General features: G+C 38.4%; 2 protein-coding genes across 4 annotated transcripts in view; one reads left to right on the forward strand and one right to left on the reverse strand.

Moving 5' to 3' along the window:
* Positions 1 to 15,323, forward strand: part of LOC112052913 (locomotion-related protein Hikaru genki) — a 361,983-nt gene that overhangs the window by 62,686 nt on the left and 283,974 nt on the right. The gene's annotated exons all lie outside the window — the stretch shown is intronic.
* LOC112052909 (CXXC-type zinc finger protein 1) lies at positions 3,963 to 13,544 on the reverse strand. 2 transcript variants are annotated; one of them, XM_024092152.2, is made up of 10 exons: positions 13,241 to 13,544; positions 13,046 to 13,167; positions 12,177 to 12,340; positions 11,942 to 12,065; positions 10,972 to 11,079; positions 10,396 to 10,579; positions 9,062 to 9,259; positions 8,750 to 8,956; positions 8,070 to 8,317; positions 3,963 to 6,914 (listed from the first exon to the last, which is right to left on the reverse strand). In XM_024092152.2, the coding sequence occupies exons 1-10, from the start codon at positions 13,283 to 13,285 to the stop codon at positions 6,812 to 6,814; spliced, it is 1,503 nt and encodes a 500-aa protein (XP_023947920.1). In that variant the 5' UTR covers positions 13,286 to 13,544; the 3' UTR covers positions 3,963 to 6,811. The 2 variants fall into 2 exon arrangements, with proteins under 2 accessions (XP_023947920.1, XP_023947921.1); XM_024092153.2 differs by having other exon boundaries at positions 3,966 to 6,914; positions 10,396 to 10,576; positions 13,241 to 13,543.

Consider the following 15,323-nt stretch of genomic DNA (forward strand, 5'->3'; position numbering starts at 1 on the left):
CCGTCAGTCACGAAGCTTTGCGGCAATCTTTCGGAAAACATCCTCAAAGATTTATTGATACTTAAGATACATAGACTGCTTAATAACTAAATATGACTACGTCAGAGGTCATATATGACTCCAAAAGGTTGTGACGGCATCCGTGGCGCAGTGGTATGCGCGGTGGATATACAAGACAGAGGTCCTGGGTTCGATCCCCGGCTGGGCAGACTGATATTTTCTTAATTTGTCCAGGTCTGGCTGGTGGGAGGCTTCGGCCGTGGCTAGTTACCCTACCGGCAAAGACGTACCGCCAAGCGATTTAGCGTTCCGGTACGATGCCGTGTAGAAACCGAAAGGGGTGTGGATTTTCATACTCCTTCTAACAAGTTAGCCCGCTTCCATCTTAGACTGCATCATCACTTACCATCAGGTGAGATTGTAGTCAACTAACTTGTAAATAAAAAAAAAACGTCTTAAGAAAATACTGATGGAACTGCGTTTTTCAAAAGAAAATGTTCGTAAAATACTGTTTAATAATCTTCATGGACCAAAATATACTTTATTTCTAATAAAAAAAGTTGGCAACCGTAGAGCGAGGGGACGACGCATGACGACATCTTTTTTCGAGTTTGAAGCTCCATCGAAATATAAGACGTCACGTTAAAAATGTGATGAAATCCATTCCTTACAAATGGGTAACAAATTTTAAACTTTCGTCAACTCACGTTGTTTGTACGAGTTCCTTACGAAACGTAAAATTACGAAAAAGTACAATTGCGAAATTGCTCAGTCACGTGTCCTGACTGACGCAAGTTTGTAACTTTTGTCCCAAAAAAGGCCACAACGCCGCTAAAAGGTTTCACTTAAACAAAAAACAATAATTAACCGACTTCTTATTCATTCAAACTCAATTTCGAAATCACCTGCATAACAGTCTGTCTAGGTATTCTTTAAATTTTGAAAATTAAAAATATTTGCCAACGTATAATAACCTAGCTGACGCCGCGCGGTTTCACCCGCGTGGTTCCCGTTCCCGTAGGAATCCGGGGATAATATATAGCCTATAGCCTTTCTCAATAAATAGGCTATCTAACAATGAAAGAATTTTTCAAATCGGACCAGTAGTTTCTGAGATTAGCGCTTTCAATCAAACAAACAAACAAACTCTTCAGCTTTATTATATTAGTATAAATTTATAACTCAGACAGTTATAGCGTCTCAGCGTAGCGGTCACCTTTTTTCGTTAAAAATATCTCAGTCGATGTGTCAAGTTGTCATGAAAATCGAAAGCTCCTAAAACTAGTTTTCATTATCCATCTTTGTACATTTTTTATTCTTTACAAGTAAACACGGCCGAAGCCTTCTACCAGCCAGACCTGGACCAATTAAGAAAACCTCAACCCGCCCAGCCGAGTATCGAACCCAGGATCTCAGTATATCCACTGCGCATACCACAGCGCCACGCAGGCCTTCAAAATAGTAATGTACTCTACATTACTATTTTGACGGCCTCATCAAAAGTTATAATTAATTAGGAACTTGCATCGTGGGTCCAGATCACGAGGTATTTAAGTAAGGTAAGAAAGGTAGGACTAAAATCCTGGCTTGAGTCGTACAATAAGTAATAACTTCATAAAATTGTAGTGGTTTAAATTACTTTATGGAAACACAAACAAACGCACTAGCCGTCTCTACGATTTTCGAAAGTTCCCCTCGACCAGGATGCCATCATCAGATCCTGACATGAAAAAAATGGGAATCAAACCCTTCAAAACAAAAAAAGAATTTTCAAAATCGGTCTATAAATGACGGAATTATCGCTGGACATACATACAGCCGCACCGCTCGTACTTAGACGACTCGACTTACCGCACGTAGAACCTCCTCTTTTTTGGAAGTCGGTTAAAAAAACCGGTTTATCGCTTATTGCGGCATCACATGGTTTGACTGCCCTATCGTATCGCACACTCAGCGGTGTGAGGCGCGATCAAGAGACCATAGCCACAGTAAATACAGTAGTTTGACTTCATACGAGAGCACCTCGCACTCGCGGCATGTAGTAAGTACTATATTTTTTCAGCTTTATCTTTTTTACTATTCCGTAGAGGACAAGATACTCTTATAGTTTCTTCGTGTCCGTCTGTCAGTCCGTCCGTCCGCAGTTTAGCGCAGAGACTATTAATACTAGAAAGCTGTAAATTAAGATGAATATGTAAATTATAAATGACAAAGTCGTACAATAAAATCTTGAAAAATATAATTTTTTATGGTACTTAGTTTTTTTGTTTATTTATTTCATAGTGTGGACAGGTCTTTGAAAGTTGTAAGTTGTCTTATACAAACATATTTTGATTTTGTAAAATATTAAGCTTTTAAGAGCTAATTTTTGTTAGAGTCATGTGTCCCCACCTTCTACCGGCTAAACTGTTGTTTATGGATACCTGAAAAATTCACAAAAGTAGGATAATATAACTATAACGGCTAATGAGCAATTGCCATTTAAAGAGTAATATCCCACCAAAGTAAAAAACGTAATTAGAAATCGAATATTGCATACTAATTCCGTTGATATTTAAAAAGATAAAGTTGTCAGTAAGATAACTCAGAGTCTGTTGAAACTAGAAAGATGAGTATGTATTTAATATAAGTACGTCTATAAAGTGGTAAAAAGAAAATTAGAAAAAAAAAATTTTTGAGGTTCCTTCCCTACATGCCAAGTGAGAATTAATTTTTTATCGTCTATCCTATAGTGTGGGGTATCGTTATCGGTATTTCTGTGCATTACATAAGGGATTAAAGTGCTAACATAATCTACGGAACCCTACACTGCGCGTGGCCCGACACGCACTTGGTCGCTTTTTTATTTGTTTACGTAGTGTGGAAGTAATACCTAGTAATACCTAGATGGCATCACCAAAATAAATTATATGAATACTTCGAGGTCATTGACCGTAATATCAGCCTTATTTCAATCTACCAATCATATAACAACACGCATTTTTATTGATCACTTCCTATTTTACTACAATTACAAAGTACTTTCTTTGTTTGTATTAAAAAAGTATATTTACAATCACAAAACTAAATGGGAAAACAAAGTTGGCAAATGTTATTATAAGGCATCCCTTTCACATGTTTACGTACCGCGCGGCTGTAGATATCTAATTCAAAAACACGATCGAGTCAGAATACTCTTTATATATCTTTACTCTGCCATAGTTTAACAAAGAACATATTAATCCGGAAGAAGAATGTTGGTGTGATTAAAAAATAATATTATTATAGCCATTTATTTCCACATAGAACCTTACAAACTAAATATAATACTTTAATTATATTATTATTAGTAATAGGTATTACATAATTAGCATGCATCAAAACAATCTATCTATACTTATAATAAAACTGTAACAGGTCAAATTCCATTGAATATATTAATATCCATTGAATATATTTTGAAAATATTAGTATTAATGCTAAAAACATTTGTTTTTGGCATCACGCTGGAACTACTGAATTGATTCAAATGAAACTTGGCACGAGACCATAATAAAATAAAAAAAAATGAAAAAAAAAATAAAAAAGCCTTTTATTATTTCCCATTTACGTAAGATAATTATTCTAATACTTTTTATACAAAACAAAGTAGGTAACACTTTTTATACATAGTACATTTTTTGCATTATATCTTTTTATTAATAATTTTTATGTTATTTGTATCTATTTGTTTTTCTTTCTTTTTCTCTATATATTATACTAGCGGACGCCCGCGACTTCGTCCGCGTAAATTTCGATGTCAACTTTACTACTACCCCTACCCTACCCTACCTCTACCCTACCACTACCACTACCCCAACGCTACCCTACCCTACCACTACCCCAACGCTACCCTACCCAACCCCTACCCTACCACTACCCCAACCCTACCCTACCCAGCCCCTACATCTACCCTACCCCTACCCTACCCTACCCTACCCCTACCCTACCACTTCCCTATCCTACCCGTACCTCAAGCTACCACTACCCTACCTCTACCCCTACCCTACCACTACCCTAAACCCGGCCCTAAACCTACCCTACCCCTACGCTTCCCTACCCGTACCCTACCCTACCCTGTAACTTCTCTATCTTACTCCTACCCTTAGCAAAATCGGTCCAGTCCTTCGAGAGTGGTGGTATGACCAAGAGAAATAGAGACTTCTATGCTAATAATATAAAGAGGTAAAGTTCGTGTGGTTGTAGGAGGTAATCTCTGGATCTACTGGACCGATTTGGAAAATTGTTTTACCAATAGAAAGCTACGTTATTTGCGAGTGTCATAGGCTATGTTTGATCCCCATATTCACACGGGAACGGAAACTACGTAAATGAAAGCGCCGGGCGTCAGATAGCGGAATTTCTGCGTCTTTTAGAAATTTCGTATTATCTCCGAAACTATTTAACTAATTAACATACTGTAAAGGGCAAATCGTATCTCCATAATATCCTGGTGATTATTAAATAATTTATTTTAATAAGGATTAAAGTTTAGTTGTATAAATAATGACGTTAACCCAAGTATATAAAATTAATAATTTTTAAAACACAAAAGGTACTATATCTGCTAATATATAGAAGATAGATATATGGTGTCGCGGACTTTTTTGTAGAACTTTTAAAGATACATAAAGTCTATGTACATTAATTTCAATTTTACACAATAGTTAAGGCAGCGCATGCGAATAAGTCAGTTTAAGAGGATTTTCAGTCCGACCTGTATGACAAAAACTGTGATAACTCGGCTAATATATATGATACCAATATAAAATATAGCACTCCCCGATAATGTAGCATTCTACTGGTGAAAGAATTTTTAAAATCGGACCAGTAGTTCCGAAGATTACCCCATTTAAAAAATGTGACAAACTTACAAACTTACAAACTTTACCTCTTTATAATATTAGTATAGATATAGAGAAAAAGAAAGAATATTTCCTTAATTTTTTAAATGAGACCATAATATAAATATGTAAAGGTTGTTTATGTAACTTTTTGTCGCGAAGAGAGATTGAAAATGGCAATTTTACAAATCCCACGGGAGCCATGGACTTTTTCGGGATAAAAAGTATCCTATGTTCTGTTCCGAGGTTCAATTTATCTCTATACCAAATTTCATCCAAATCAGTTAAGCGGTATGGCCGTGAAAAGGTGACAGACAGACAGACTTACTTTCGCATTTAAACGTAATTTCCAAGCGGACGAAGTTGCGGGCGTTCGCTAGACTTAATACATAAATGCGAAAGGTCATCATCACGAAATCTCGAAAACCGTTAGACGTATAAAGATGAAATTTGCCAGAGAGGTAGATAATAGTTGGTAGGTGTCCACTAAGAATGGGTTTTGAAATAGAGCCTAATTAAGGAGCTCTAAGGGCGGACGAAGTCGCGGACATACAGTAGTTACATAATAAATGATTACACTATATACATTTCTACATAATATACGTTTAAGACATCAAATTAATCTAATTTTTTAAATTAGAACAAATATGACCAAAGGTAGCAAATTTTTGCCTATAAAAGTCATAATAATCAAAACAACTAACGATATACTCTATGAGCGCTACAATGGCTAATTACATGCAGTGGCATACAATACTTTTACTACGACCATGATAAAATAATTAACAAAACTCTTCTTAAATATATGTATAAATGCGAAAGGTCAATAAATCTCGAGTCCCGCTTGACCTACAAACATGAAATTTAGCAGGGAGGTAGTCCATAGTTAGTGAGTATCCGCTAAGAACGGATTTTGCGATAAGGCCGGATTAAAGAGATCTAAAGGCTCTGGCAAGTTTGTATGAAAGTCCTTCATTTTGAATGCTACAAACTTGAAATTTGACAGGAAGTTAGTTTATAGTTTCCAGACGCCCTTTACAAATCGATTTTGCGACAGGGCCGGATTAAGGAGGTTTGTGGCCTTCTAGATATAGTCTAGGTGTGGCCTACTGGATGTTTCCTCTTATAAGGAAGCCTGAATTTCTGCAGCCAAGAAAATATTTAAAAATTAAAAAAAAATTGTGGCACAGTTTACCCGAGTGGTAATAATTATTATCAAACGACCTGTAGGACTGAATAACTTTGTGATAAAGTTCGAGATGTTATATTGAGTATATTACGAAATGGGAATTCTTTTTTCGAGGTTTTTGTGGAGGTAAAGTGAGGATGATTTGTTCTCGTGTATGCTATAGTGTATTACAATCGGTATTTTTGTGCATCATAAGGATTTGAACTGTTAATTTAACCTACGGAACCCTACATTGCGCGTGGCGCGACACCAACTAGACACGTTATTATTCATATATAAATTATTAGATATTTACTTAATTTTCCCGAAAGTTCTCAGACCAATTATAGAAGGACCTGTATCGCACTCATAGTCACAAACAAAATTGTCAGTCATTTTCTGAGGAAAACGAGCTTAGATTTTGCATATATCTTATACTAAACTAGAAGTTTTTGCCCGTTTTTACATAATTCAATTACACAAAAAGGTATTTTTTACACTACAAACATTATAAAAATTTAACATCGATTCTATAGAGACAGTTTTTAGATCGTTGATCATATACTTTAACAGAAAAGTAACGTCTAGCGAGGCAGGTCCTATACAATAATTGGTCTGAGCGAAAGTCTCATATAAGTCAATAAATTCATAACCCTTCTTGGCAGTCGGGTAAAAATTAGTCAAATGACCAATTTTGGCGAAAAATACAATTTTACTCCTCTTTTGTGACAGTCGCCGTTGCCTTAGCGGAAGGCTTTGACGAGTTAGAGGCAGACTCCTGTCAGGAAGTCTCCTTCAGACTGCCATTCTCGTTGGCCTTCGTGATACGTTCCATGGCCTCGTGGTTGTATGTTGAATGCAGCATCAATCCCAGTACACCCGCTCTGTAAACAAGAAACAATGTTATACAGGGTGCTCGGGAGTATTTCCCATAACTCTAGGGTTATATTTTTTAAGGAAAATTAATTAAAAATATCCAAGGAACATGTGTTCTAAAATTAATATTTTCAGAGTAAAAAATATTTCTTTTGTAAATAGATCCTAAATTGTGCCCTCTATATCGCATCTTTATATTAATGACCTAGTCAAACTTCATCATTATCAACTCATATTCAACTCACTGCTGAGCTCGAGGCTCCTCTCAGAATGACAGGAGTTCTGCTAATAGTCCACCACGCTGGCCCAATGCGTATGGCAGACTTCACACACGCAGAGGTTTTTTTTTTATTCTTTACAAGTTAACCCTTGACTACAATCTCACTTGATGGTAAGTGATGATGCCGTCTAAGATACTAGGAAGCGTGCTAACTTTTAGAAGGAGGATGAAAATCCTTTCGGTTTCTACACGACATCGTACCGGAACGCTAAATCGCTTGGCGGTACCTCTTTGCCGGTAGGGTGGTAACTAGCCACGACCGAAGCCTCCCACCAGCCAGACCTGGATCAATTAAGAAAATCTCAATCTGCTCAGCTGGGGATCGAACCCAGGAAGTCCGTTTTGTAAGTCCACCGCGCATACCACTGCGCCACGGAGGCCGTCTAAAATTCAAAAAAATATCTGGTACTGGTACTTCAAACACGCAGAGAATAAATAGAGAAAGAAAGAAGAAGTAAGAAAGTTCTCTGGTATGCAGATTTCCTCACGATGGTTTTCCTTCACAGTTTGAGACACGTGATATTTAATTTCTTAAAATAGGTTCATCATATTAAATCAACAACTGCAGAAACACATACACATCTTAACATTTCACCTGTTAAGGAGGAAATAGACAGGTCACTAGAGGCCTACAAACAGAGACTTGAGCGCCATAAAAACAACCTGGCTGTCAAATTGTTAGACGTCAGGGACTGCAAATTCCGCCTGAAACGAACACGACTGGCCAACATAGTACAGTAGTATATACTCATTCCTGGAGGGACGCTACATCAGAGCCCGAAACGACATACTAAAAAGTCATTTAATCGGATTATGGTCCTGATCTCCGATAGACAAAGGAACAAGAGAAAAAAAAATTAAATCAACAAAACGTTGATGATACCTGGAGGCCATGGCAAGCCTGATGTTCCTCTCCTGCTCCACCAGCTCATCGAGCCGCAGCCACTGGCGCACGCGCTCCATGTCGATCTCAGCGCGCCGCAGCTTCTCCCACTGGTAGTGCTTGAGGCAGGACTTCTTGGGCGCGCGACAGAAGTCCCCGCTCGACTCGAACACGTTCCGCACTAGCGGACATCCGCACACTTCGGTGTCGCTCACTTTAGGGTCCTTGAAATGTTCTGGACACATCACCTGAAATTTTTTGATAGTTATGCCATAGCCATCATCATTAATGTCTAAGACCCGGCATTAGGAACATATAATAGTACATTATGATATAAGTGCGGTAAGTTGAAAAATACAGCTGAGGCGATATTGCAGCTCGAGCCAAAGGCGAGAGCTATAGTAAAGAAGCAGAGGCTGTAATTATCAAAGCGCACGTATGTCATACAACGTTATGAAACGCACTTTCTGAAAATGAATTTGCATCTTTGCATGTTTTCCATATGATGACATTTTGACATGCTTGTCATTTTTACACAGATAGCACCAGCGTTTTTTTTTTCACCCCACTCCGAACAAGTTAGCCCGCTTACATCTTAGATTGCGTCATCACGTTCCATCGGGTGAGATTGTAGTCAAGGGCTAATTTGCGAAGAATAAAAAAAAGGAAGGCCAACATACCCGCAGCCGTTTGCAGTAGGTGGCGTTGCTGGGGTTGTAGAAGTCGCAGAACATGCTCTGGCCGTCGATGCGCGTGCGGTGCCGGCTGCCGAAGGACGCCTGCGCCTCGTACTTCACGAAGCACTTCTCCATGTGCTTCACCGCCGTGCGCGAGTGGATCTCGTGCCCGCACGTGATGCAGTACATAGACGTCTCGTCTTCTGCCTCCTGTGGACACCAAACAACGTCCGTCAAGTGGGTTAAACCGCTTTCACACGGCACACCGCGCACTCGAACTCTTGCGACCACTCTTGTACTGTGTATCAGCATTACCTTATCATCACTGAGCACTATGGTGGCGACCTTGGCGCGCGCGACCATCTTGTCCAGCTCAACGTGCTGCTTGTCCAGAGTCCGCAGAGCCGCCTGCGCGCGCGCCAGGCTGCTGCGCACTCCCTCCAGCGCCTTGCGGTTCTGCTGCTCCGCCACGCATGGCGCCAACGACCACTCTTGTATTCTTTGTGGTAGCACCTGCGCACAATGGTTATGTTACAAAGTTGGCAAGTACAGTACTGTGATCTTAGACCATTAAAAAGAAAGGACCTGCCTCGTAAACCGTTACCCCTCTGTCAAAGATCAAGAATCTATGATCTAACGCGTTTATAAAAACTGTTGCTATAGAATCGGTGTTTCATTGTTGTAACCGTTTTCATTGTGTAAAGAGCTCCCTAAAAATACCGGTTTGTGTAGTTAAATGGCACAAAAAACGGCCAAAAACTTGCAGTTTAGTAAAAGATGGAGTAACGTTTCATTTCTAAGTATTTCTACCATAATTTTATCAAATTTGTAATAAAAACGATTTTTAAAAATAATCGATTCTTTTGACGGAACAGCAAAAGATCGATCAAGTAATCGAACATTCTATGTATATATTCTGTGGATAGTCTAAGCGATGCGTTGGTTAGTCTGTGTGAAAATTACGCGTGTGTATTGCGAATCAATTATATAGTTGTGTGTAGTGTATGGATACAGAATATACTTAATGGTGTTAAATGTTTTCGATGTGTGAGTTTACCTGATTCCCCTCAAAAAACGACGGACTTTTTTGTTGGTGAATTTCTAAGACTGTGACGCTAATATATATATATATAGCGTCTTAGACCATTACCAATTATTGTATAGGACCTGCCTCGCTAGACGTTGCTTTTCTGTCAAAGTATATGATCAACGATCTAATGCGATTATAAAAACTGTCTCTATACTATCGATGTTACATAGTTGTAATCGTGTTCGTCGGTTAAAGACCTCCGTAAAAATACCTTTTTGTGTAATTGAATTGTGTAAAAAACGGGCAAAAACTTCTAGTTTAGTATAAAATATATACCAAATCTAAGCTCGTTTTCTTCAGAAAATGACAGACAATTTTGTTCGTGACTATGAGTGTGATACAGGTCCTTCTATAATTGGTCTGAGAGTAAAGTAGAATATTCTGGAGGAGGCCTATGTCGAAGGACAACCTGATTGCTCTGGTGTATAAATTAAGTAATAGTATCAAGTGTATCATATGTATTCAGCAGTCAGAGAATAAAGGCAATTTTTTTTTTTATTTATAAGACTGTGACGTATTGAGCATTTGTGTGCAACAGTTCTGCAGTTCAGACGCTCACTTGGTATATCCTGGCGGTGGCGAGGTTCATGCCGCACTGCGTGGAGCAGTACTTCGAGCCGTACTGCGCGGCGCGCGTGCACTGCGGCCCGTAACACTGGCGCGGCTCCGTCGTCTGCAGGTGCGAGAGGGACTCCTCGGCCTCGTACACTTCGCGCTCGTGCTTCTTCTTTGTGCGGCTGCTGCTGACAATAGGCTAGTTGACACTTTTTTTTTTAAATGGTCTTATATAGTTCATTACCGTTCTACTAGACTAAAAAAAAATATATTTTTCGAGACGTGTAAATGTTAGTTTTTTAAATATGTTTTTGTAAATACGAGCCTAAACGCCTGTCGGCCATGACATTATATTTCAACTGTTTCGTGACATCACTATAATAAACGTCTGAAAAATATTAAAAAAAAATTATGTCTAGTAGAAGAAAATTCCTTAAATTAGAAAATTTAAGACCATTTAAAAAAGTGTCAATTAGCCTATTTATAAGATGTTATCACTACAAGAAATAAGGAAGTTTTAATAAGAATTCCCTATGAACTTCAACAAAGGTAGGCAAAAAACAAACAAAACTTAGGATACCTTGACAGCCTAGATGATTTCTTGCTCTTGAGACACAACCGTCGTCGGCACCTCTGTTTGAGCTTGTTGGAGCCACCATACTTGGACATGTCTTTGCATGCATCACAACTGAAACACAAAGATATGCATAGACCCAACAACATTTTATACTTTTGACATGTTACGTGCCTACAAAATCACCGCATAAAGTAATCCGAATTTAGCTACTCCACTGAGCGCACACATGCACAAATCTGTGTATAATTCCATTATATATTTATGTATATACAGTTTTCCATGTTCTTAAACACACAACTCGACATTGTATATGTATATTCAGGTATTATTTGTTTAAATAACTTTCGTTTTTTACTATGCGACTCAATGAAATGCGGTCAATTAGCCGCTTTTGTTCGCCTCTGATCAATTGTCGTCTATTTGTTTAAATAATTCGAGAGCTATTTTTTTATAAATTCCAAAAAAAATTGTTTTAAAATATTTTTATCAATACCTTCATTTGATGTATCACACAATGAAGTTAGTAAAAGATTTTTTTTCCACTTTTCACCTTACCCCCATAAGTGTCCCCCATATTCAAATTATATATTCACGATACATCCCTGTATTTGGGTCACAAGAATTGATATGTGTACCAAATTACAATTGGATTGGTCCAGTACATTAGGAGAAAAGAGACAGAACTTAAATGTGCGCGATGGGAATTACAAAGGTTCCTTTTTTGTAATATGTTAATTCGGAACCCTAAAAAAGAATAAAAAATAATTATTTATTATTATTTTTTTTTTTTTTTTCAAGTTAGCTCTTGACTACAATCTCACCTGATTCCATCTTAGACTGCATCATCACTTACCATCAGGTGAGATTGTAGTCAAGGGCTAACTTGTAAAGAATAAAAAAAATAATCATAAATAATTATTTTTTATTCTTCTTTTTATTCTTACAAATACATGTATGTTTAATTTTAACTCACTGGCCACAATCATGTGTCTGCAAACAACCAGCGCACTCGCCGCAACCATCTTTAGATGGTTTTTTTGATGACTTGTTCTCCGAGTGATCTTTTTCCTTGCGTTTCTTCTTTCTATCATCTTTTCCTACAATTAAATCAAAGCCTTGATCTATCTGTCAATGCAGTCACCTGGACTTCAATGTCTAGAATGTGGCTGCCGCATTAGGTTTAAATAAGAAATGTATTTTAGGTCTACCTGAATCAGCGTCATTTTCTCTCTTCTTTGGCCTAAATCTTGTTGTCAGGCCTGAATCTTCATCTCGACAGCGATCACAAAAATAATTCTTAATAAATTTAGCTTCTTTCTCTGATATATTTATGCAATCTCCATGATACCATTCCTCACAAGAATCACAAGCTCTGCAAGAAAAATATATTTATGTAATACTATAGCTTGGCAGGTTTGCTAATGACACTCCCATGATATGCGGGCGACATGGGGAAAATATATCTGATTTTTCCATTGATTTTTTGGTCATACCAAAAAATTATAGTTCAACATAGAACAATCAGCTAAGAAGTAGGTTAGGTTACAATAAAACTGTTTACCACATAAGATAGAATAAATCTTTCTAGGCACTTGTGACATTGGGTTCACAATTAATCTGATATGTGATTGTGTGAGATTACCGCAGACTTTACGTTTGTCTTTATACAGAATGTATACTGTTGCAAAGGCTCGCATTTGTACACACACTTATGTAATGCAACATAATATACAGAATGTGGGATCAGCATTTTCAGAATGTCACCTATTGCAGTCCGTACCTAACTCTACTATAGTTCGGTCGCGCGGAAATGAACTCATCTGTGTAACTTAATTGACATAAATAGAAGGTATTGAAGAGTGCAGTATTTTCTTTATATAGTATTTGTGACATACAAGAACAGCATACAAATAGAATTACCCTAAACATTCGTTACGTACGAGCCGAGTTTGATTCGTTCGGAAAAAAACGTACGTGTATTGTAGATTGATGTCATCCAATCGATTTTTCGAACACGGAAAACAGATTCGGAGAACGAATACAGAAAAAAAGTGTATGCGGCCGGTATAATACTTACATCATGAACCGGGAGCTGTCGGAGGATCGGCAAATACAATATGCCTGCCCAGCTTGGTTTAGCAACGAAGTGATCTTCGATTGCCTCTCGGGCAAGTCGAATTGTTTAGCAATATCCGCTTTCTACAAACCAAAATGAATTGAACAAAATACTCGTCTTTTAGAAGCTTCTATTTTTTTTTTTTACTTTACTTACACTCTGTTTAGATTTCTTATCTCCCATTTTATATTTGTGAGACATTTTGTTCTTCAAAACATAGGACTCCTTGTACTTATAATTATGAATATAAAGGATAATTTACAAAATACATTAAGAATTGATTTTATTTAGGGATTTACATATAATTACGTACAACATTACAAAAACAAACTATCCAATTCACAAATACAAAGGTATGATTATGAATTAAAACAAATAATACACTGTAATCTTTGAATTAAAATTTAAAAATATAAATCGTATTGATCTTTGACCGTCAAACTCAAATGACACTGACAGTTACTGACGTTCGTTTGACCATAGAGTAGAATGTATTGATTTTGACATAGACAAAAAAGTACTTTCCGTTACACGAAGAAATAGATTATTAGATTGGCAAGATAAAAAGAAATCCAAAAGTATTGCGACTCTTAAATTTATGATCGAAGTCAGTTTAATAATGTGCTCTGTGATCGAAGTCAAGTAGCTTCGTTTGAGGAAGGGGTTACAATGTTACTTATAGAATCGGGACCTTCCCTTCTTCTTCTTTTTGTGAAGAAACTGAGAACAAATCTCATCGCAAGTTGTAGGGGGTATTTCGTCTCCGTCCGGGGGAAAAGAGAGTAGAAGCAAGTTCTAAATTCACTTTCTGCACTTGAGATGGGTCGAGGGTAGAGATGCTTGGAGTGCCCTGGGATTCTAGACTTGCTATCATCATCAGCCATGTATTCGGCCTTATGGATGTCCTCGAACGCGAGCGGGATGCCGAGGCGTATAAGAGGAGGGGTACATGAGACGTGCTCGACTTTAAGAGCTCTCGCCAATCCGTAGAATGCTACATGCAGGGCCGGCCCGTCCATACGGCGAACGGAGCAGGCGCTCCAGGCGCCAAATTCTAGAGGGCGCCTAAATGGTAAAGAACAATGAAAGAAATTGAAAATAAAATTCTTTTTTTTTCAATTGTCTATAAGGGAGTATGATTTTAGAAGTTATCGATATTATATCTATTACCTACTACTAAAATCCTAGTCGACCGTAAACTGTATTGCACCTGATTTTCAATTGGTCACTGCAGAGTATGGTCGAGATCTTCGCGTTTCATACTTACTTTGGACTCACAATTGGTACTTGAGATTATTATTAGGAGCCTAGAGCAAACAGGAGAGGCGCCATAATTAGATCTCGCTCCATTCTAAAATTTACTTCGGGCTGGCGCTGGCTACATGCGATGGGTCGAACTGTGTCAGCCTATTGTCCCGTTGTACGTCGACCATCGTATTATTGTGAATTAGGTCTCAGAGGTTCTATTGACCTCTGAAACTCTGGCAAAAATTGAACAGCATCATCATCATCATCATTAACAGCCGATGGACAACCTCTACTGGACATATGCCACTTGCATGCACTCCCTGCAACCCGCTTGATGTCCTCGGTCCATCTAGTAGCTACGGGGTCGACCAACACTGCGCCTTCCGGTGCAGGGTCGCCATTCCAGCACCTTGGGACCCCAACGGCCATCGGCTCTTCGAGCTGTGTGGCCTGCCCATTGCCACTTCAGCTTTGCGACTCGTTGAGCTATATCAGTGACTTTGGTTCTTCTGCGGATCTCCTCATTTCTGATTCGATCACGCAGAGAAACCCCAAGCATAGCTCGGTCTATCGCCCGTTGAGTGACTTTATAGTACCTACCTACTATTTAGTATTATGAACGTCATAAGGCAACTGTGGCAGCCAAGTGGATATGACCTCTGCCTCCGACTCCGGAGGGTTTGCGTTCGAATCCGGTCCAGGGCATGCACCTCCAACTTTTCAGTTGTGTTTATTAAAAAAAATTAAATATCACGTGTCTCAAACGGCGAAGGAAAATATCGTGAGGAAACCTGCATACCAGAGAATTTTCGTAATTCTCTGTCTGTGTGAAGTCTGCCAATCCGCATTAGGCCAGCGTGGCTATTGGACTATTGGCCTAACCCCTCTCACTCGGAGAGAAGACTCGAGCTCAGCAGTGAGCCGAATATGGGTAGATAACGAAGGCAACTGTCACCGTATACCTACCCATGCTATCTGAAAAACACTTACA

Source organism: Bicyclus anynana, chromosome Z, assembly GCF_947172395.1.
Source record: "Bicyclus anynana chromosome Z, ilBicAnyn1.1, whole genome shotgun sequence".
Lineage (NCBI taxonomy): Eukaryota > Metazoa > Arthropoda > Insecta > Lepidoptera > Nymphalidae > Bicyclus > Bicyclus anynana.